General features: G+C 39.0%; 1 protein-coding gene across 2 annotated transcripts in view; it reads left to right on the top strand.

Annotated features, from left to right (window-relative positions):
- Nucleotides 1–1,612: 1,612 nt before the first annotated feature.
- Nucleotides 1,613–23,991, top strand: part of LOC127413398 (protein transport protein Sec24B-like) — a 37,606-nt gene continuing 15,227 nt past the window's right edge. Inside the window, exons 1-12 of one of the 2 annotated variants that reach the window (XM_051650536.1) lie at nt 1,613–1,856; nt 3,411–4,073; nt 7,602–7,748; nt 8,739–8,846; nt 17,762–17,845; nt 17,943–18,106; nt 18,192–18,376; nt 18,494–18,596; nt 20,430–20,556; nt 20,753–20,862; nt 21,673–21,785; nt 21,907–22,025. In XM_051650536.1, the coding sequence (XP_051506496.1) occupies nt 1,760–1,856; nt 3,411–4,073; nt 7,602–7,748; nt 8,739–8,846; nt 17,762–17,845; nt 17,943–18,106; nt 18,192–18,376; nt 18,494–18,596; nt 20,430–20,556; nt 20,753–20,862; nt 21,673–21,785; nt 21,907–22,025 (2,020 nt within the window). In that variant the 5' untranslated portion in view covers nt 1,613–1,759. The remainder of the gene's footprint in view (nt 1,857–3,410; nt 4,074–7,601; nt 7,749–8,738; nt 8,847–17,761; nt 17,846–17,942; nt 18,107–18,191; nt 18,377–18,493; nt 18,597–20,429; nt 20,557–20,752; nt 20,863–21,672; nt 21,786–21,906; nt 22,026–23,991) is intronic. The other variant, XM_051650537.1, reaches the window with a different exon arrangement.

Here is a 23,991-nt window from a genome sequence, read left to right as displayed (position 1 = left end):
TATTTTGGAAAAACCACAAGGCAATGAATTGCCAGAAGATATATTCTAACTAAACCCAGATTGTAAGCAAACCTTTATTAATGTATTTATTTATTTATTTTGCTTTGGTTGTATTTCTCTCTTTTTAATTGTATTTTCTAATTTTCCCCCTTTTATTTACACCTTTATTCCCAGAAAAAAACAACAACTTACAAGGCAATGAATACCTCAAGATATTCACTAAACCCACATTTTCATCAAAACCTTTTACAGGTGCTTAGTTTGGATGTCTCTCATTCTAGTTTTTTTAATTATTTTCTTTAATTATTATTATTAATTATTTTATTGCTTTATTGTTTTATTGACCTTTTAGCATTATTACAGGTTCATAAAGACAGTTGTCATCAAAAACATTGAATTATTTTGCTGTTACAATGGGACATCAATACTAAGTTAGACCTAAAATTTAAAATAGACTAAATAATTTAAAATCAACCAAAATTTAAAATCTAGTATCTCAGGGTTTTAATGTTTTTACACTTTTATTCCTCAATATTTCCACTAAATACAGATTATCAGCTAAAACTCCATTACATTTCATTCATTTTAACCAAACTGTATTTTATTTAATTTTTTTTATTTATGTACACTTTTATTTTGAAGAGCTGTCAATGATTTGATCCTTCTGGTCTTTTAAAAAAAATTAATTTTTACGCTTTTATTCCTCAATATTTCCACTAAATACAGATTATCAACTAAAACTCCACATTACATTTCCCTCATTTTAACCAGATTTTATTTTATTTTTTTATTTTTTATTTTTGTACACTTTTATTTTGAAGAGCTGTCAATGATCTGGTCCTTCTGATCTGGTTCTTATTTTTTTTTTTTTTTTTTTTACACTTTTATTCCTCATCATTTCCACTAAATTCAGATTATTAACTAAAACTTCATGTAATATTTCCCTCATTTTAACCAAATTTTATATTGTTTTATTTAATTTTATTATATACACTTTTATTTTGGAGAGCTGTTAATATTCTGATCCTTCTGATCTGTTTTTATTTATTTTGTACACTTTTATTCCTCAATATTTCCACTAAATACAGATTATCAGCTAAAACTTCATGTAAAATTTCTCTCATTTGAACCAAAGTTAATTTTACTTTATTTTATTTTTTATTTATGTACACTTTCATTTTAGAGAGCTGTGAATAATCTGATCTTCTGATCTTTTTTTTTATTTTTTTTATTTTTTTTTTTTTTTTTACACATTTGTTCCTCAATATTTCCACTAAATACATATTATTAGCTAAAACTTCTTGTTACATTTCCCTCATTTTAACCAAAGTTAATTTTACTTTATTTTATTTTATATTTACGTACACTTTTATTTTGAAGAGCTGTCAATGATCTGATCCTTCTGATCTGGTTTTTATTACTTTTTTACACTTTTATTCCTCAATATTTCCACTAAATACAGTTTATCAGCTAAAACCTCATGTTACATTTCCCTCATTTTAACCAAATTTTATTTTATTTTATTTTATTTTTTTATTTACGTACACTTTTATTTTGAAGAGCTGTCAATGATCTGGTCCTTCCGTCACTGGCTTCGCTGTTGTTGATTTTTCTGGATCTAACGGCCCGTGATCGGATCAGTCCGTCCGTTCAGTCAGACCCACCGTTTAGCTGCGGGCCGGTCGATGGAGACCCACAACTGGTGACAGCGTCATTTGCCTTTTGACGTTATTGAGGATCGTGAAACGCTCGGATAGAGATGTCCACACCGGGTTACACCAACCCGATCTCGTCCGTGAATAATTACGGCATGAACGCGAAGCAGAACGGAGGCGGAGCGGCATCCTGTCAGAACGGTGCGGGAATGAAGCTAAGAGACCCGAGTTAGCGGCTAAGAGCTATAATCACATTTAAATACTTGAGTCCGATAAGACAACAGACTACATGCTAAGATAAAAGGCTAACGGCTAAACACATTTAAATCAAATTGAAAGGCTAAAATGCTCAGTGCAAAGACAACTGGAGACAGGCCCGAGTTAAATCACCTGTCCTCTGTGTGTCTGGGGTGAAGATTTCGGCTCTGTAGATTAACTGTGTAATAATATATATATATATATATATATATATATATACAGTATATATATTCTTTCATATAACTCGTACAGCGGCTGTTGGTGTATTTTAATGAATTTGAATGTCAATAACTGTAGTCAATTTAATGCACCTGCTGCTGTGTTGTATTTAATCTCGTTTTAGAAGGGTTAATGGTGCGGGTGATTGATTCTTTCGGGGGTTTTCATGTTGTAGATCTACATTATGAACCAAAAGTGTCATATTCGTTCATATGTGACCTTTTTGGATCGCAGTTGTGCTCAGATCACCGCTGTTTATTTACTGTAAACAATATGTCCAATTTATGTTAATTCCCACTGGTCCCTCCTTTTCCTTAAAAAAAGCACAAATGGAGGTTACAGTGAGGCACTTACAATGGAAGTGAATGGGGCCAGTTTTTGGAGGGTTTAAAGGCAGAAATATGAAGCTTATAATTTTCTAAAAGCACTTACATTAATTCTCCTGTTAAAACTAATGTATTGTTTGAGCTGTAAAGTTATTTAAATCATAATTTTCAATGTCGTTTTGGGTTTACGTTGTTACGTTGCATGGCAACGAAGTTGTAAAATTGGGTGTAACTTTGCACAGAAAAGGTTAGTGAGCAATTTTATCACACTAAAATCATGTTTACACATGTGTTATTTATGTCTTGTGTCTATACTTTTGAAACAGTGAGTGTTTTATCGTTTACGGTTGGCCCCATTCACTTCCATTGTAAGTGCTTCACTGTTATCCAGAGGGACGAGTCAAAATATAATTTTGTGGTAATCAACATTATGCCACAAATGCTGTCGACTGAACTTAACTTGTGTTGAACCCGGAATATTCCTTTAAGTAGGCCTAACAGTAGCAGCAATTAGTTGTGTATCTATCTTACATAGATATTGCTTAATACATGAGTGACAGGTGCATGTTGTCAAATTTCCATCTTGTAATAAAGCCAGAGAAAAAGGGACATTTGTCCTGCCATACGTGTGTTTTGGTAATAACATGGTTTTTTTCGAAGTTTAAAGTGCTACCTTGGAGTACCATGTAAATACCATGGTTTATGAATTTGGACTCATCCACTACCATAATATAGTATATTAAAGCACTATGGTATTACCCTCACTGTACCATGACTCTATTACAGGATTTATTTGTAAGGGAACTGAAAATTGCTGTAACTTTGACCTGCTACAATATTTCTACAATATATTTGCATATAACCTGTGATTTGTCTCAGTAATCACATGTGTCATATTTGAATGGCATTTGCATGTTGGTGTCACTAATCAAAGTGATGTTGTTTTTGACAGGTCCGGCACAGACGTTCCCTGCCATGTATCCAGCAACCAGCTGCTACAGTTCTGCTCCACCGCAGGGTTACGCCACCATGGCAGGGCACAGTGCCCCTCCATCTGGCAAAGTCCCAGTTTCAAGCACAGGCTATAGTGCAAACTATTACATGAACAGCCATGCCCACGGGGGAACTGTACCAGGGGCATCTCCGTACCCAGCACCACCAGGTACGCACCAGTACACCACCTTTAATGCCCCAGTGCCCGGAGCGTCTCTCCACCACCCAGTACAGTCATTTCAGCTGGCCGCGCCGCACACGATGCCAGCCGGATACTACGGACAGCCACGTAAGCACCCCTCACAGGGGCAAACTCATGCCCAGCCTCAGCAGATGCAGCCCAGCTTGGTACCAGCATCCAGCGGCAATAATCTCGGTGCCCCACTGTACCCCATCGTTTCTTACCCATCAGCCCCTGGTAGCAGTCAGTATGGCACGCTGAGATCGTCTCAAACAACCGCTGGACAGCCACTCGTTCACACGGTAATGCAACCACCACCGACACAGAGTTCTTTGCAACCGTATCATCAAGGGAACGGGGCCACACCCACACCACCGCATCAAGGTTACGAAGCCCCGCCTCTCAGCCAAACAGCCACTGTCAACGGCCAATCAAGTGCAGGTTTGTATTATTGAGTTTTTCAGTGGATTTATGCTATGTTATGAAACAGTGTGAAATCTAGGAAGGATACAATACATGTTGCAATACATACATCAAAATACATTGTGATGCATTACAAAATGTACGCAATATTCTAATTAAAGGGATCGTTCACCCAAAAATGAAAATTCTCTCATCATTTACTCACCCTCATGCCATCCCAGATGTGTATGGCCCATACAATGCAAGTGAATGGCGGCCAGAACTTTGAAGCTCCAAAAAAGCATATAAAGGCAGCATAAAAGTAATCCATATGACTCCAGTGTTTAAATCCATATCTTCAGAAGTTATATGATAGGTGTGAGAAACAGATCAGTATTTAAGTCCTTTTTAACTATAAATCTCCACTTTCACTTTCACATTCTGAAAGTGAAACTGGAGATTTATATAAAAAAAGGAATGAAATATTGATCCATTTCTCACCCAAAGTGATTGCATCGCTTCTGAAAATATATATTAAACCACTGGAGTCATATGGATTACTTTTATGCTGCCTTTTTAGAGCTTGAATGTGAAAGTGAAAGTGGAGATTTATAGTTAAAAAGGACTTAAATATTGATCTGTTTCTCACCCACACCTATCATATCACTTCTGAAGATATGGATTTAAACATTGGAGTCATATGGATTACTTTTATGCTGCCTTTATATGCTTTTTTGGAGCTTCAAAGTTCTGGCCGCCATTCACTTGCATTGTATGGGCCATACACATCTGGGATGGCATGAGGGTGAGTAAATGATGAGAGAATTTTCATTTTTGGGTGTACTATCCCTTTAAGTCATCTTTTGTCCTTATAAGATACATTATCCTCTATTTACTTTAAATTGTGCCTGTGGTTTTGTGACTAAAAAAGTGCTGACAGGGCTCTATTTTGCGTCAGGGCTTGACATTAAGCATTGTCGTGCTTGTCCTTCTGACAAGTAAATTGGTCTTTCACTTGTCCGCGAAAAAATTGTACTTGTCCAGAGAGAAAAAGGACATTAAAATAATAGTTGCATGCTCAAGTAATATGTCAAAGTTTCTGTTGTATTTGTTCTAAAATTATGACAGATGCCCAACCTAACTGCACTGGATAGGGGAGGAGGCTATTGTTCTATAGTAGTTATATTATGTTACAGACGGTAGTCAAATAGAGAAAAGCCTCCACTGCAGTCATTTAGAGCAGGGATGCTCACAGTACTTTGGAATGAGATCATACTTCATCATCATGTTTTCACAGCAAGATCTATCATGCAAAATATTATCACAATACCAAAGATTCAGTAGTCGTAGTGAAATTTAATGATTCTCGATGCCAGCTTCAATACCACAACAGACTAGACAGCAGCAGGTCTACTGGTTACATTTACACTTTCAAGTCTGACATTTTGAAACAAATCCACTTTTTCTCCACTGTTTACGTTCACTTTAGATGTTTACATTAATACCTCACCAAGATAGTCACTTTGGTGGGATTTTGACCATTCAGGCGTGTATCTGCATTACCTCTAGCGTTCTCAGAACACACGCGCATGTTCAGCACGTGCACTTAAGCCACCTGTCAATCAAACAGAGCGCAGCTATTACTAGATCACTAGAGAATTATAAAATCATGTGCTCTGGATTATTATAACAGCAGAATAAGAGTATGAACTTTGTAATAAGTGACATAACCGGCTATATTACAAAAATTATTTTGTTATTGACGTATTAATCAGGCTACTTGTTGCGAACAAGCGTAAATGTCGAGCCCTGTGCGTCATCATTTTGTAAAATTAAACTGGATTTTATATTAAGTAATATTTACAGCCATTTGTTTTGTATTTTCTAACTTTTCTTATTTAGGTTTCATTTAGCAGCCTAAATCTTGCAAACTTTTTTAATTTGACTTTTTTATTATTATTATTATTATTATTATTATTATTATTATTTAATGTGGCTTTTGACATTACACTTTGTGTTATAAATTTTCAGGATCGGTTTCAAGAAAATGATATTAAAGGAATGTTCCCTGTTCAATACAAGTTAAGCTCAATCGACAGCATTTGTAGCATAATGTTGATTACCAAATAATGTTTTTGAACAATCAAAAATCGCAGTTACAATAAGGCGTTTAGAATGGAAGTGAATGGGGCTAATCCATAAATGCTAAAATACATACAGTTTCTGAAGTATAGCCACAAGATGTAAACATACAGTATGTGTTAACATGATGTTAGTGTGATGAAATTGCTTATAGGGTTTATTGTTGTTTGTCATGACAATTAAGTTGGATATACATGGATCAGCCTCAACATTAAAACCACCTGCCTAATATTGTGTAGGTCCCCCTCGTGCCGCCAAAACAGCGCCAACCCGCATCTCAGAATAGCATTCTGATATGATGATATTCTTCTCACCACAATTGTACAGAGTGGTTATCTGAGTTACCGTAGACTTTGTCAGTTCAAACCAGTCTATCATCAACAAGGCATTTCTGTCCACAGAACTGCCGCTCACTGGATGTTTTATGTTTTTGGCACCATTCGGAGTAAATTCTAGAGACTGTTGTGCGTGAAAATCCCAGAAATACTCAAACCAGCCCATCTGGCACCAACAATCATCCATGCGATTATCTAATCAGCCAATCGTGTGGCAGCAGTGCAGTGCATAAAATCATGCAGATACGGGTCAGGAGCTTCAGTTAATGTTCACATCAACCATCAGAATTGGGGAAAAAATGTGATATCAGTGATTTGGAGCGTGGCATGATTGTTGGTGCCAGATGGGCTGGTTTGAGTATTTCTGGGATTTTCACACACAACAGTCTCTAGAATTTACTCCGAATGGTGCCAAAAACATAAAACATCCAGTGAGCGGCAGTTCTGTGGACAGAAATGCCTTGTCGATGAGAGAGGTCAACAGAGAATGGCCAGACTGGTTTGAACTGACAAAGTCTACGGTAACTCAGATAACCACTCTGTACAATTGTGGTGAGAAGAATATCATCATATCAGAATGTTATTCTGAGATGCAGGTTGGCGCTGTTTTGGTGGCACGAGGAGGACCTACACAATATTAGGCAGGTGGTTTTAATGTTGTGGCTGATCAGTGTAACTTTACACAGATAAAGTTAGTAAGCAATTTTATCATAGTAAAGTCATGTTAAAATACACATTGTTTGTGTATTGTGGCTATACTTTTGAAACAATTTGTATTTTAATGTTCTGGATTGGCCCCATTCACTTCCATTGTAAGTGCCTCACTGTAACTGTGGTTTTGAGTTTTGTTAAATGAACGAGTGGGTAATCAACATGTTGCCACAAATGCTGTCAATTGAGCTTAACTTGTATTGAACCCGGAACATTCCTTTAATGCACACATAAATAAAAAATATCGAAACAAGGATCTAAAGTCAAAAAAAGAATTGTGATTTATTGATATCTGATGGTATCAGCATAGCCCTTGTAGAAACATTGTAAAAGACTGATACTGATTTTCTTTATAATGTTTTATCTGATGTATTTTTAGTTCAACAACACTATAACCAAAACCTTCACAATCCCATGAGCCATCATTATGCTGGGGCACCTCCCAGCTCAGAGGCCCCTGATAGAGAGAGAGCACCCTCAGGAACCCCTGGCACGTCTGTGCATTCCTCACCACGACACCATCCAGGTATGAATGATCCACTTTCACAGGTCATCCATGTACCTTCATCTGTAGTTGGTATTTCATTTCTTGCTGCAGTAGTGTTTCCTGTATTTAGACCGATGACTTGGTGCTTGTGTGTGTGGTGAATCTCACGAAACCAATCAAGAACATGTCTGTGTCATATTTCACAACATGATCAAAAGAACACTGTCAAGACACTGTGATGATGGCTTTGAAAGTTTTAACTATTTTTAAATTTTTGAAGTTTGAGAGAGAGCAATATAAAGCAGATTAAAGGCCTTTTGTGGGTTTGTTTACACTTGAATTTTTGAAAATGTCAGTTTGAATTAACGAGCATTCCGTTGGCCCGTTTGAACATTCCGTCAGTGTAAGTTTATGGGATTTTTCAGATTCTTGATCGTCTGCTGTGCCAAAACCGTACGTCCGATCAGTTAGAAAAGACATAGCACACTATTCCAGAACAATTTGATGGTCTGTGCCAAATTTCGCCTTTAAAGAAAATTAAGCTATTTTTAGGACCATTAAGATTTTTTTTCACAATGTGACATTATTTTTATGACAATTAAGCAATCCTTTTCATTTTCTATTTGCAAAAATATAATGTTTTTTTTTTTTTGATTTTGAGTTGAAATATGACATGGACATGTTTTTGTGAGATTCAGCTTGCTGCTCAGATCGACCACAGTCTTTCTCAGATCTGTTTTGTTTTTTATTTTTGGTGTCATTTCAGATTTATTTTGTCTCTTCTCAAAGTATAGAGCTGCGATACTTTAGCTAAGCGTTTCATTCATTTCTCATGTCGACTGATATTATTCTGCATATTCCTTTCACTCAAGCATCATTTCATTCATCTTTCTTTGCATATTCTTTTTCACCCCTTGTGCTGTTCGGGTTTTGGGTAGAAAAAGCAAAGAACCCCAGTTCTGATCACCCTCTCTCTTCCTGTACTCAAACCCGTCTGTCTCTCTCTCTCCGATGGTTGATGTATTTCAGGGCTGCTGTATGGTGACCACATGGTGAATAACGCTGTTAGCTCAACTGCAGACGATCACTCCTCGTCCAGTTCTGACCATGAGGAAGAGGATGAGGATGAGGAAGCAGGTCTGCTTTCGCTTTTATTCCTCCGCTCACCTCTGTTCCTCACTTTAACGTTCCTTCATCCCTCCATTCCAGATTTCCACCTTTTTCCATCCCTCCATCTCCCTCCATTAAAAATGATTAATGAAAACACACTTCCTACATTCCTGAACATCTTCCTGCATTTTTCAGCTTCATTCCAGTTCATCAATCACTTGAACTCTATAAGTGCCCATGAACACACACACAAACGTTTTCTGTTCTTGAGTGTGTGTTCACCTTTCCTGAAATATTTCAACACACACACACACATAGACTATGCTCAAAATGGTACTGCATGTGCACACTGCGCATTATATTCTGCAAATTATTAACAAAATGCGAAACGGTATGCAGTATACTTTTTTTAAAATATTGAATTGTATGCAGTATACTTTTTATAAATGTGAAACAGCATGCAGTATGCTATTATTTTTGTAAATACCTCAAACACTTTGCAGTACAGTTGAAGTCAGAAGTTTACATACACCTCAGCCAAATACATTTAAACTCAGTTTTTCACAATTCCTGACATTTAATCGTAGAAAACATTCCCTGTCTTAGGTCAGTTAGGATCACTACTTTATTTTAAGAATGTGAAATGTCAGAATAATAGTAGAGATAATTTTTTATTTCAGCTTTTATTTCCCAGTAGGTCAGAAGTTTACATACACTTTGTTAGTATTTGGTAGCATTGCCTTTAAATTGTTTAATTTGGGTCAAACATTTTGGTATCCTTCCACAAGCTTCTCACAATAAGTTGCTGGAATTTTGTCCCATTCCTCCAGACAGAACTGGTGTAACTGAGTCAGGTTTGTAGGCCTACTTGCTCACACACGCTTTTTCAGTTCTGCCCACAAATTTTCTATCGGATTGAGCTCAGGGCTTTGTGATGGCCACTCCAATAACTTGACTTTGTTGTCATTAAGCCATTTTGCCACAACTTTGGAGGTATGCTTGGGGTCATTGTCCATTTGGAAGACCCATTTGTGACCGAGCTTTAACTTCCTGGCTGATGTCTTGAGATGTTTCTTCAATATATCCACATAATTTTCCTTCCTCATGATGCCATCTATTTTGTGAAGTGCACCAGTCCCTCCTGCAGCAAAGCACCCCCACAACATGATGCTGCCACCCCCATGCTTCACAGTTGGGATGATGTTCTTCAGCTTGCAAGCCTCACCCTTTTTCCACTAAACATAACGATGGTCATTATGGACAGACAGTTCAGTTTTTATTTCATCAGACCAGAGGACATTTCTCCAAAAAGTAAGATCTTTGTCCCCATGTGCACTTGTAAACTGTAGTCTGGCTTTTTTATGGTGTTTTTGGAGCAGTGGCTTCTTCCTTGCTGAGCAGCCTTTCAGGTTATGTCGATATAGGACTTGTTTTACTGTGGATATAGATACTTGTCTACCTGTTTCCTCCAGCATCTTCACAAGGTCCTTTGCTGTTGTTCTGGGATTGATTTGCACTTTTTGCACCAAACTACGTTTATCTCTTGGAGACAGAATGCGTCTCCTTCCTGAGCGGTTTGATGGCTGCATAGTCCCATGGTGTTTATACTTGCGTACTGTTGTTTGTACAGATGAACGTTGTACCTTCAGGCATTTGGAAATTGCTCCCAAGGATGAACCAGACTTGTGGAGGTCCACAATTTTTTTTCTGAGGTCTTGGCTGATTTCTTTTTATTTTCCCATGATGTCAAGCAAAGAGGCACTGAGTTTGAAGGTAGGCCTTAAAATACATCCACAGGTACACCTCCAATTGACTCCAATTAGCCTATCAGAAGCTAAATTAGGCTTTCTGGAATTTTCCAAGCTGTATAAAGGCACAGTTAACTTGGTGTATGTAAACTTCTGACCCACTGGAATTATGATATAGTCAATTAAAAGTGAAACAATCTGTCTGTAAACAGTTGTTGGAAAAATTACTCGTTTCATGCACAAAGTAGATGTCCTAACTGACTTGCCAAAACTATAGTTTGCTAATATGAAATCTGTGGAGTGGTTAAAAAAATAGTTTTAATGACTTCAACCTAAGTGTATGTTAACTTCTGACTTCAACTGTATATACAATATACTTTTGTGACACAATATGCAGTATACTTTAAAATAAGCAGTATGCATTATACCATTATTTTTAGAAATGACAAACACTGCAGTATTCTGTTTTTGTAAATATATTAAGGATGCAATATACTTAAAAATTTGACACAGTTTGCAGTATACCATTATTCTTTTTTAAATGCCAAACACTGCAGTATACTATTTTTTTTTTACATATATGTAGTATGCAGTATACTTAAAAATGTGACACAGTATACTTTAAATGAACAGTATGCACTATACTAGGGGTGCACAATTAGAATTCAAAGAGGTCCAGTGACTAACATTTTCTCCCCCCAAAGGTCCAAACCATTAAAATGTCTAACATGCGCTATGATTTGGGGGCATATGTCGTTCTTGTATTTGTATAGCTAATAAACAAAGTACTACATTTCAATAACATTTCAAGAATATTTATTGCACATTGTCAGTGCAGACACATTAAACGTGAGGTAAAATAAATATGCAGCCTAATCATAAATAAAACTAGGCCTATCACAAATGTTCTCATTTCAAGCAAAACAAGACTTAAAATCTTAAATCTTAAAAAAAAAAAAGAATAACAAAAGTGCCCGTTTCTGAAAAAATTGCTTTGATTTTTGAACAAATAAGAAAGCACAGGTTTAATATTTCTTTCCTACTCTCTCCAACTTCACTTCTCCATCTCTCTTCTTTAGTGAGAGAAATGGGCTTTTGCTTGCCCTGCCAGTAATTTGAACCTTGGCTGGAATGGAGTTAGTGCCATTCTCATGCACATATGTAGATGCTTATTGGTGAGTCTAGAATGGTACTTATATTTAATGATGTTCATAGTGGAGAAAAAAGACTCACAACTGTTTGTGGAGCCAAACATGGTCAAGGTGTGTAGTGCTACTTTGGTTAGACCAGGGGAAACAGTCTCAGACACAGCCTGCAGCCAGAAAGTGTGTCATGATCAGTTAGTTGAAAGTGCTCTCTAAGTGCAACATTTGCTTGCAGATCAATCAGTTCCATCTGTAGAGATCCAGCATGTGCCCACTTGAAGGTCTGTGTCACCTCCTTTGAAAATCCCCTGACATCTGTGATGAGGAATGGATTCTCAATGAGAAGAAGGAGCTGATGTCCAAGGCTGAAGCTGTCAAAGCGATTTCTGAAGTTTCCAATCAGCTTATCTGTGAAGTCAACATGAGGAGAAACATCTCTGAATCTGTTCCTGCACTTTTGGGAAGTGTACACAGTCTCCTTGAAGATCTTCCTTGAACACTTCCAGTTTCCTCTGGAAGGAGTGGACAGCTGTCATCACATTACAAACTGAATTGTTTTTGCCCTGTAGTTTCACGTTGAGCTCATTAAGGTGTGATGTGTTGTCTACCAAAAAAGCAACAACATCCATTTTGCTCTCGTCTTGCAAAAAACGTGAAAACTGTGTTGCCTTCTGACTCTTGAGCTGTACTAGGAAAGCTGTTATTTCCTTTCAAATGGACCAAAAGCGTTCCAACACCCTGCCTTTACTGAGCCATCTTACGTTGTTGTGCAGCAGTAGATCATTTGCATTTGCCTCAACTTCTTTCAGGAATTCTCTCAGCAGGTGATGTTGATGAGATGAGGATGCTCTGAGGAAGTTGATGAGTTTCATCACTTCAGCATACTCTTCTGACAGATTGGCGCACAGGACAGACTGATGAATGATGCGGTGATAAGCTGTGAGATCAGGGTTGTCCTCTTTCAGCCGTGCCACAGCTCCTCTCTCTCTTCCTATCATGGCAGGGGCCCCATCTGAGGTGATAGAGATCACTTGTTTTAGATCTATCCCCCTCTTTCTTTGCATCTCCTTTATGGCCATGTATATATCCTTTCCTCTTGTATGTGTCTCGAGTGGTGTTACACCTAACAGGTCTTCACAGAATTCCTCCTCCTCTGTGTGGTAAAATCTAACATATACCAGAAACTGGGCATTATCACTCAAATCAGTAGACAGCTAATGCTATGCATGGTGCACTCCAAATAGCTTCATCAAGCTGTGTTAATACATCCTCTGTTAGTATTTCACTCTTTCTTGCTGTTGTTGTACGTGACATTGGGATTTGCTTGATCTTTTCACACCGCTCGTCTTTTTGTTTACCGTCAAGTAAATTTTCAGCAACAGCATTCATGCACTCCATCACCACTCCCCCGTCAGTAAATGGCTTTTGGTGTTGACCCAAAATCCAAGCTATTTTTAGTGAACATTCGTTTGCACGTTGTTGGGCAGTGAATGCATGGGAGAGGACTCTGGTGGACCAATCATACTGGGCATTGAGTTTGCGTGCCCTCACCTCAGACTGCTGTGGATATGTTTGCTCAAAAGATCTGTGCTTTGTCTCGTAGTGGCGCTTCACATTGGCACTTTTTATTAGAGCCACGGTCTCTGAACATATCAGGCAGAGTGCTTTGACACTCGCTGTGGGAAGGATAAAGGCATATTTGTCTGTCCACTCCTCTTTGAAAGCTCGATTTTCTGTATCAACTTTCCTAACTTTTGCACACGCCATTCTATCATTTCTCCTCTCCCTGTCTCTCTCTCTGACAACACCAGTCACCTAATATGCATTGTAAACATTCGCTTTGATTAGCTGAGTTTCGTGAAGTGATTTAAATAACGCACGTGATTAGACAACACACAGTAGGATGGGGCGCTGTCTGGGACCTTCCCAGCTGAGCCAGCGCAGTATGTGTACATTGGGAAAAAAAAGGGTTGCTTCATCAGTATTTAATTTAACAATTATTTATGAGAAATGTGTCGAGGTCCAGATAGAACCTTCACTCGGTCCGGACCCGGACCAAGGTCTGCCAATTGTGCACCTCTGCACTATACCATCATTTTTAGAAATGTCAAACACTGCAGTATACTATTTTTGGAAATATATTAAGTATGCAGAATAATATTTAAATATGTGGCACAGTATGCAGTATTCTTTCAAACGAACAATATGCAGTATACCGTTATTTATTAAATGCCAAACACTGTGTAGTATACTATTTTTTTTTTTAAATATATTTAGTATGCAGTATATTTAAAAATGTGACAATATGCAGTATACCTTAAAATGAACAGTATGCACTATACCATTACTTTATGAAATGTCAAACACTGCAGTATATTATTTAAATATATGAAGTATTCAGTATACTTTTTAAATATGTGACCGAATGCAGTGTACTTCAAAATGAACAGTGTGAAGTATACCATAATTTTTTTCAAATGTCAAACACTGCAGTATACTGTTTTTTAAATATTTTTACTATACATACTTTTTTAAAATATGTGACACATTATGCAATATACTTTAAAACAAAATGTACTCAGTATACTTTCAATCTGCGCATCTTATCACGTGGCTCGTTGTGCATGACATCGCGGAGACTCACAGCATGTGGAGGCTCATGCTACTCGCCACGATCCACGCACAACTTACCACACGCCCCATTGAGAGCGAGAATCACTAATCACGACCACGAGGAGGTTACCCCATGTGACTCAACCCTCCCTAGCAACCGGGCCAATTTGGTTGCTTAGGAGACCTGGCTGGAGTCACTCAGCACACCCTGGATTCAAACTCGTGACTCCAGGGGTGGTATTCAGCATCAATACTCGCTGAGATACCCAGGCCTCTGCAGTACACATTTTTTAAAATATAGTAATGCAGTATGCGGTATACTTTTAAAATTTGTAAAACAGTTTGTAGTATTCTGCCATTTAGAAAAAAGTGAAACACTATGCAGTATGCAATGATAAACGTTTTAAACTATAGCATGCAAAATTTGTCACATGACTTTATAACATGCATGTTTAATTCAGCAAATGCTGCCCAGTAATGGAAATAAATACGGTTGTTTTGCATTTTTAATGCAGTTTTTTTTGTGTCTTTTGGCAGTCTGATCAAATAATGAGTCGAGAACGAGACATTAAATGTCTACATTTTGGCAAATACAGTAGGTCATCCATGCATACAGATTTGCATACTGTGCACTACTTGCATTCTGTGTGCTGCATACTGCAAATATAGAATGAATTTTATGGCAGTACGCCATTCCAAACATACCGGCCTCACACACATTTCCATACTATCCTGAAATGCCCCCTTGTACATGTACACATCAACTCTTAAAACATCCTGTACAGACTGGCCCTGAAGGTCTGTATGTCCCCCTCTGTATCCCTCTCTTCCTGTGTTTTCTCCTTTCACAGACCTGAAGACTACAAATGTGTTTTTATTTCAAACTTGCGAAATGTCGATTCCAAAAACACACTTCTCACAGAACCAGATTTTAGCAATAGTGAGAAATGTGTTGTTACTTCCTCCGAACTCCTTATTCCATTAACTAGGATGTAAGAACTGTTTGTTATGTAGATAAATGTGATTTTACGTCAAAGACGTAAGTGAAAAATGAAGTTTACTTTGACATTTAGCAGCCCTGTTTTATCTCCTGCGTTATACCAAGGTCTTTAAACACAGTACAGGGCTTCTGTCTCTCTCTCTCTCTCTCTCTGTGTGTGTGTGTGTGTGTGTGTCTTTTAGAGAAATCTCTTGTGATCTATGAGTGTTAGTATCATGGGCAGGTTTATATTTAGCTCTTCATTATGAAGTGTTTTTTCTCATAGGAGTTTGGATGTGTCATGTCCAAGCCTGCTACTGATTCATCACATACACTGCAGAGGTTACATCCTCTTTACAGACTTTCCCTGGATTTCCTGCACCCTTCATCACTGTGAGGGGGAGTGTATTGATAACACTCCCTGTGTGTTATCAGGGGCTTTGGCTTTCAGATGGTCCCTAAGGAAAAGTTCTACCTCTTTTGGCAGGTCATTTATCTCTCCTGAGGTGATGAATCACAGCTGTGATTTAGGTGCTTTTTACATTTTTAAGGCAGTTCCTTAAATTCAACACTAAATGGCTTTAAAAAGAGTCCTTAAAAACAACATGAAACAGTATTTGCAACGCATTTAACTTTCACAATCCAGATAACCGCTCTGAACAATTGTGGTGAGAAGAATATCATCATATCAGAATGCTTTTCTGAGATGTGGGTTGGCGCTGTTTTGGCGGCACTAGGGGGTCCTACACAATATTGGACAGGTGGTTTTAATGTTGTGGCTGATCGGTGTGTGTGTGTGTGTGTGTGTGTGTGTGTGTGTGTGTGTGTATAAATATATATATACCTCGTTGTGTGTGAAACGCCACATTAACAGTACAGTAGACAAACTTGTCATATTCGCCATACCTCTCCCACTGCTTCGTTCTTAACTGCTGAATCAAGTTTGTTGTCTCACAACCCTATGCCAGTATTCCTCACACTCCTTGATGTCATGACAGTGCAGCTGATGTCTTAAAAGAGCCACAGGTGTTTTGCGACATCGGTCAAATTACCGATCACAGATATCGGCCGATACCGATCGGTGGCCGATTGATCGGAGCAACCCTAATAAATACATAAATAAATATATATATATATATATATATATATATATATATATATATATATATATATATATATATATATATATATATATATATATATATGCCGATACTGTATATTCTAATTCGGACCTGTATTATTTGCAGTTATAAACTGTAGTAAACGTTTCAGAGAATGTGGTTTCTTTTCTCCATCATTTTTTTAGTGCAGACTGCTGATCCAGTGAGCGAACAGATTGAACGGGATAACAGGAGCTTAGCCAATCACAGACTCTCTCTGTGATTAGTGTCAATTTAAGCTCTCCTGAGGTTTATTACTCAGTCTTCTCCACTGAGAGGATGCATTGTACTGCAATATTACTGATTCAAGCACTCAATTACTTGAGTCTTCCTTAACTGAACTTGAACCAAACTCCCTTTAAGTGGATTATAAAGTGAAGGGAATAACACAATTTTCTTTACACAGTTCACACACTATCCCTGACCTTAAAAGTGGACTCAATTTGGTCACTTTTAGTTGTGATTAGGTCTTTGATTATTTTCCGGAACACTCGATTATTTGGAATTCTGTCAAAAAACAAAAAAACTGACGAACTTTGCATTCACAATGCAAGTTATAAGCGAACCACAACATGAACGTAAAAAGAATCACGTCTCTGGAGGATGTCTGAGTTTCTTTTTTTCTTTTAAGGGGTGTGAGTTTGTTTGGTGAATTCACATAAAAGTCCAAATACTTGTGAAACACTCCATGGGCCGGATTCACAAAAATATTTCAAGAATATCATTTTATATGGGGCCTGAGTAGCTCAGCGAGTATTGACACTGACTACCACCCCTGGAGTCACGAGTTTGAATCCAGGATGTGCTGAGTGACTCCAGTCAGGTCTCATAAGCAACCAAATTGGCCCGGTTGCTAGGGAGGGTAGAGTCACATGGGATAACCTCCTCGTGGTCGCGATTAGTGGTTCTCGCTCTCAATGGGGTGCATGGTAAGTTGTGCGTGGATCGCGGAGAGTAGCATGAGCCTCCACATGCTGTGAGTCTCTGCGGTGTCATGCACAACGAGTCACGTGATAAGATGCGCGGATCGACTGTCTCAGAAGCGGAGGCATCTGAGACTTGTCCTCCGCCACCCGGATTGAGGTGAGTAACCGCACCACCATGAGGACCTACTAAGTAGTGGGAATTCCAAATTGGGAGAAAAGGGGATAATAAAAATAATAATAAATAAATAAATATTTTTATTTGGTAACTAAATTGAAGATTCTATAGTTTCTGATATTGTGAATAAGTTGCATGTGCAGAAATATGAAAACAGTCATAAACAGTAACTCCTTCATCTCACACAATCTCACAGGTGGAGACAGCTCATCCACAACCACAGGCAGTGCTTCTCCAGTTCCCAACAGTTATGAGTCTCTTGAGGGCGGCAGTTACCCAGGTACACCCACACAACACACAATGTGACATCAGAGTGCCAGATCTACACATGAATGATGTGTCGACACTTATCGTATTTTCATCTTTCCTTCCTACAGCAGATCTATCGGCTCCTGCTGGCGTTCCCCCCAAACAGGCCCCGCCCTTCGGCTACAACTATCCAACCATGCATCCTGCTTACCAACAAAACCCTGCCCCCCTAACAGACTCCTCCCCCTCTCACAGAGGGTACAACCCACCAGGATACCAGCCGTATTCACAGGTACAGATAATGGTTCAAGTTTGTGATGTTTCTTTGTAAGAGGTTTTTTAAGCCGGTCGTGTTGCCTTCTTGTTTGTGCGTGCAGCCGTTCCCGTCTCTTTCCGAGCTGTCCTCAGCGTTGGGCGGTCTCAGCGGCGTTCCTGACCTGGAGGTGGAAACCTTGAGACCTGTGAATCTACTCCAGGAGAGAAACATCCTTCCACCCAAACGCACACCTCCACCAGAGCCCAACCTGAGCAACGACCTCCGCAATGTCAACTGCAGCCCAGAGTAAGACAGCAGAGAGATGACGCATGTCTGTTTGTTTTCAGAAGGTTGTGGTTTGACACCACAGGTGCACATATGAAGATATGAGTTTCTCTTTCATTTTTTCTCTCTTCCTTCCAGCACGTTCCGCTGTACTCTCACTAACATTCCCCAGACTCAAGCTCTGTTAAATAAAGCTCGCCTGCCTCTCGGATTACTACTGCATCCCTTCAGAGATTTAACGGTAGGACTCAACCTCAACCTTCTCTTGCTTTTTTGAAATGAGTAGGTTGTACTGTGTAGATGTAAAGTTACTCCCCATTCCACACAGAAAATTCATTGAAACAAAAACATCTCATTCTGAAATCGTCATTAGTATGAAATCACAATTATGAGCTCACTGACATATGGTGTCCATATTGACATATCAACACCTGTTTAGTGTTCAGCAACTTGGCCCAGTAGCAGGTTACATATAGAAGTCTTAAAGGTACAGTAGCAAAAACAGACCATTTAATTGTAAGGGTCAATGAAATTACACGGTTTTTGGTGCAAGAAACATTGACAAACTTAAGTGGACTTCAGGGGAGAAAATAAATTGCTCCTGTTTAGGGTTAAGTTTAAAGGCCCCAATTTACTTCTAACAAAATTGAAGAATGGGTAGTGACGTAATTTCAAACAAAATCTGGCCAAAAAGAAGATGTTTTTGAGTTTGTTTTGGTGGTTTGAAAGCGTGAACTTTCAGTAAAACATCGTACCTGCTGCTGAACACCATACTGCAATTGGGCTACGATATCGGTGGGTGTGACTTGCTGCTCCATCTAATTTTGACATCGACAGCTGATTCCAGTCATATTTACACTTATGCGTTTGGCAGACGCTTTTATCCAAAGTGACTAAAAGTGCATTCAAGATATACTGTACATTTGATCAGTTTCTGTATTCCCTGGGTATCCAACCCATGAGCGTGGCGTTGCTAGCCAGTTGAGCTACAGGAACCGTATTTCTTTAAGATCAGTCAACACAAACACACCGTTGTGCAAAGCTGCTGGTGCAAATTTATAGATATCTTTAGGTTGTTAGCGTAGAGACATTTTTCAAGATCTTTTTTAGTTAAATTAGTCTACAAAAGGAACCAAGTCTCCTCAAGTGCTTTGAAGTGTCCTTTCACTCTGTTGTTTGATATGCTGCTTCATTCATGCAGCCGAAGGCCATTCACACATCTGCCAAAAGTGAGGTATGCCTATCAACATTCTTTAGTCTGTATTCTGACCATTAACACTCTTTTATACGCCCATCTTTGCAGTTGTATCAGTGTCATCATAAAATACAATAACAGATAGTAACTGATGCAATTTATGGCCGCATATAGTGTGTTTTAACGCAATTAATGCAGAATGTAAACGTGAAAAATTACACATTATCTACTGCATATATATACCGATCAGCCACAACATTAAAACCACCTGCCTGATATTGTGTAGGTCCCCCTCATGCCACCAACAATCTCAGAATAGCATTCTGAGATGATATTCTTCTCACCACAATTGTTCAGAGCGGTTATCTGAGTTACCGTAGACTTTGTCAGTTCAAACCAGTCTGGCCATTCTCTGTTGACCTCTCTGATCAACAAGGCATTTCTGTCCGCAGAACTGCCGCTCACTGGATGTTTTTTGTTTTTGGCACCATTCGGAGTAAATTCTAGAGACTGTTGTGCATGAAAATCCCAGGAGATCAGCAGTTACAGAAATACTCAAACCAGCCCATATGGCACCAACAAACATCCATGTGATTATCTAATCAGCCAATTGTGTGGTAGCAGTGCAGAGCATAAAATCATGCAGATACGGGTCAGGAGCTTCAGTTAATGTTCACATCAACCATCAGAATGGGGAAAAAATGTGATCTCAGTGATTTGGACCGTGGCGTGAATTTATTTTTTTTAAAGAAAAGGAGGGACGTGTCGAAATTAATTTTTGTGGTAATCATTATTATGCCACAAATGCTGTCGGTTTAGCTTAACTTGTATTGAACCCGGAATATTCCTTTAATCGTCTGTCTCTTTTTCTCTCTGCAGCAGTTACCAGTCATCACCTCTAACACTATAGTTCGTTGTCGTTCATGTCGGACGTATATAAACCCTTTTGTTTCATTTCTGGACCAGCACCGGTGGAAGTGTAATCTCTGTTACAGAGTTAATGATGGTAAGAGTCTACAGTTGTGCTGGGACAGTCTTTGGTCAAATTATTTGTCCTTGGTCTGACTCCGGTTAGGTGTTTGGATTGTCCCAGTTAATCAAATGACCGTTAAATGCTGGAAATGAGTTATAAGACTTCAACATGTTTAGCATGTTCTGTAGCATGTACAGGTGTTCTGATAAAGTGTCTTTTTCTCACTCAGTCCCTGATGAATTCATGTATAATCCTGTCACTCGTTCATACGGTGAGCCACACAAGAGACCAGAGGTCCAGAATTCAACGGTCGAGTTCATCGCCTCCTCTGACTACATGGTGAGTGTGTGTCTGCATTTTGGTCACGGCTTGAATATTCTTCTGTTACACCAGAGATACAGCTCACTTCGAAAATTAAAAAATAATTGGAGAAATTGTAAAGCTCCAAAAAGCGGCTGTCGGAATGGAAGTCCCGCCTTTTAGTTAAAAAGAGTCAATCGCCATTTTGATCCTAAAGGTTTTTAGCCTGATTTCAGCTTAAGAAACAAAATTTACCCAAAACATGACCTTACCAACCAGTCTTTTTTTTATTTTTATTTTTTTATTTGGAATGACCAATTCCCAATGTGCTTTTAAGTCCTCGTGGTCGCGTGGTGATTCGCCTCAGTCCAGGTGGCAGAGGACAAATCCCAGTTGCCTCCGTGTCTGAGAACGTCAATCCGCGCATCTTATCACGTCGCTTGTTGAGTGCGTTGCCACGGAGACATAGCGCAAGTGGAGGCTTCACGCCATCCACCGCGGCAACCACGCTCAACTCACCATGCGCCCCACCGAGAACGAACCACATTATAGCGATCACGAGGAGGTTACCCCATGTGACTCTACCCTCCCTAGCAACCGGGCCAATTTGGTTGCTTAGGAGACCTGGCTGGAGTCACTCAGCACGCTCTAGGGATTCGAACTAGCAAACTCCAGGGGTGGTAGCCAGTGTCTTTTACCACTGAGCTACCCAGGCCCCTCTTACCAACCAGTCTTGTGAAAGTAAGTGAAGTAAATAGGAGCTGTATTATTGCTTAGATTGAAAAGCCATACGTTTTTTTGTTTTGTTAATCTAGTACATTTATGCATGTTTTCTCGCTCTTCCTGAAGTTGCGGCCACCTCAGCCTGCTGTGTACCTGTTTGTGTTGGATGTGTCCCATAATGCTGTGGAGTCAGGCTACCTAAATGTGTTCTGCCAGTCTCTACTGGACAACCTGGAAAAGTGAGAGCTCGGACTGAATGTTTTAGCATTTACATCACTACTCTTGTTTTTTCCACAGTCTGTTTCATTGTATTTATCGTGTGTGTGTGTGTGTGTGTGTGTGTGTGTTTCTCTCTCTCAGTTTGCCGGGGGATACTCGTACACGAATCGGGTTTGTGACATTTGACAGCACAGTTCACTTCTATAACCTGCAAGAGGGTCTTTCTCAGCCTCAAATGCTCGTGGTGTCTGATATTGATGGTAATTCTGTCGAGTTATCTTGCATTTATCACTAGAAAGTTTAGGCACAGAAAAATCGCTAATTTTTGCCTATAATAGTGACTTCCACACATGAAATTGCCAGATTAACTTTTCAGGAAATGGCCAGAAATAACCTTGGACTAGTTATTCTGGAAATATAGAAAACTACAACTTCTTTGAAAAAAAGTGGAGCACGATTCATTTACGTTTACTGCATTTTCCTGGCAAATTTTTACCTTTGGGAAGTTTCTCATGCCATCACGGGCCTACATGTAAACATTGTGGAGTAATATTTGTTCAGAACTTTGTAATTGGCTCAAACTCACAGACTTTGTATGCCTGAACTTTTTTACCAATGTTGCAACTTCGTAATTCAACAAAACTTCAGAACTGATTTGTTTCACGCGTGACCTCTTAAAGGAATAGTTCACCAAAAATGAAAATTCTCTCATCATTTACTCACCTCTATGCCATCCCGGATGTGCATGCCTTTCTTTCTTCAGCAGAACGCAAATGAAGATTTCTAGAAGAATATTTCAGCTCTGTAGGTCCATACAGTGCAAGTGAATGGGTGCCAAAATTTTGAAGCTCCAAAAATTACATAAGTCATCATAAAAGTAATCCATATGACTCCATTGGTTAAATCGATGTCTTCAGAAGCGATCTGATAGGTGTGGGTTAGAAACACATCAATATTTTAGTCAACTGTTACTATAAATTATCCTCCCTGCTTAGTCGATCTCCACTTTCACATTCACATTCTTCTACTTGTGTATGGTGATTCACGTTCTTCATGCATATGCCCCCTACTGGGCAGGCAGAAGAATTTCTACCAAAAATTGACTTTAATATGAATCTGTTTCTCATCCACACCTATCATATCACTTCTGAACATATGGATTTAACCACTGGCGTCTTATGGATTACATTTATGCTGCCTTTTGGGGCTTTTCCACTGCACGGTACGGCACGACTCCACTCGACTCTGCTCGCTTTTTGGGGGTTTTCCACTGTGGATGGTACCTGGTACCTGGTACTTTTTTTAGTACCACCTCGGTCGAGGTTCCAAGCGAGCCGAGCCGATACTAAATGTGACGTCAAAACCCTGCAGATCACTGATTGGTCAGAGAGAATCGTCACTACCAGCGTCACTGGATTTGCGACACGGGACGTCAACCCGCTAGTTTTAAAGTTAGCAACAGCAATATCATTTGTTCACGCGACTTTCGAATTGTAAAAAGAAATGGCTGTGCACAAAACCACACCGTGGTCAATAAACGAGGTGCAGACGTTCCTCTCGTTACAAGCCGAGGAGAGGATCCAACGAGAGCTGGATGGGGTGACGCGAAGAGGCGGCGCAAAATCAAATCAAATCAAATCACTTTATTGTCACACAGCCATATACACAAGTGCAATGGTGTGTGAAATTCTTGGGTGCAGTTCCGAGCAACATAGCAGTCGTGACAGTGATGAGACATATACCAATTTACAATAACATCAAATTAACACAACACAATTTAAACATCTGATATACACATAATTACACTCAACAATATACAAATAATAACATACACTGTACAGTATACAATACGCACTATATAGAATACACATTATTCAATAAAAATAAAAAATAAAAATATATAAAAAAGTATATATATAGAATGTACAGTATTGTACTGTATTGACATTCAGGCTGTCGGTTGATAGTCAGTTGTTAAGAGAGAATAAAATATAATAATAATATAATTTATGACAGTCCGGTGTGAGATATAAGAGTAAGGGTAATAAAGTGCAGTGCTGATGTATTTTGATCGTGGGAGATCAAGAGTTCAGAAGTCTGATTGCTTGGGGGAAGAAGCTATCATGGAGTCGGCTGGTGCGGGTCCTGATGCTGCGATACCGCCTGCATGATGGTAGCAGTGAGAACAGCCCATGGCTCGGGTGGCTGGAGTCTCTGATGATCCTC

This window comes from Myxocyprinus asiaticus, chromosome 22 (genome assembly GCF_019703515.2).
Source record: "Myxocyprinus asiaticus isolate MX2 ecotype Aquarium Trade chromosome 22, UBuf_Myxa_2, whole genome shotgun sequence".
Classification (NCBI taxonomy): Eukaryota; Metazoa; Chordata; class Actinopteri; order Cypriniformes; family Catostomidae; genus Myxocyprinus; species Myxocyprinus asiaticus.
Note: the sequence above shows the minus strand (reverse complement) of the source record. Positions and strands in the feature narration are given on the sequence as shown.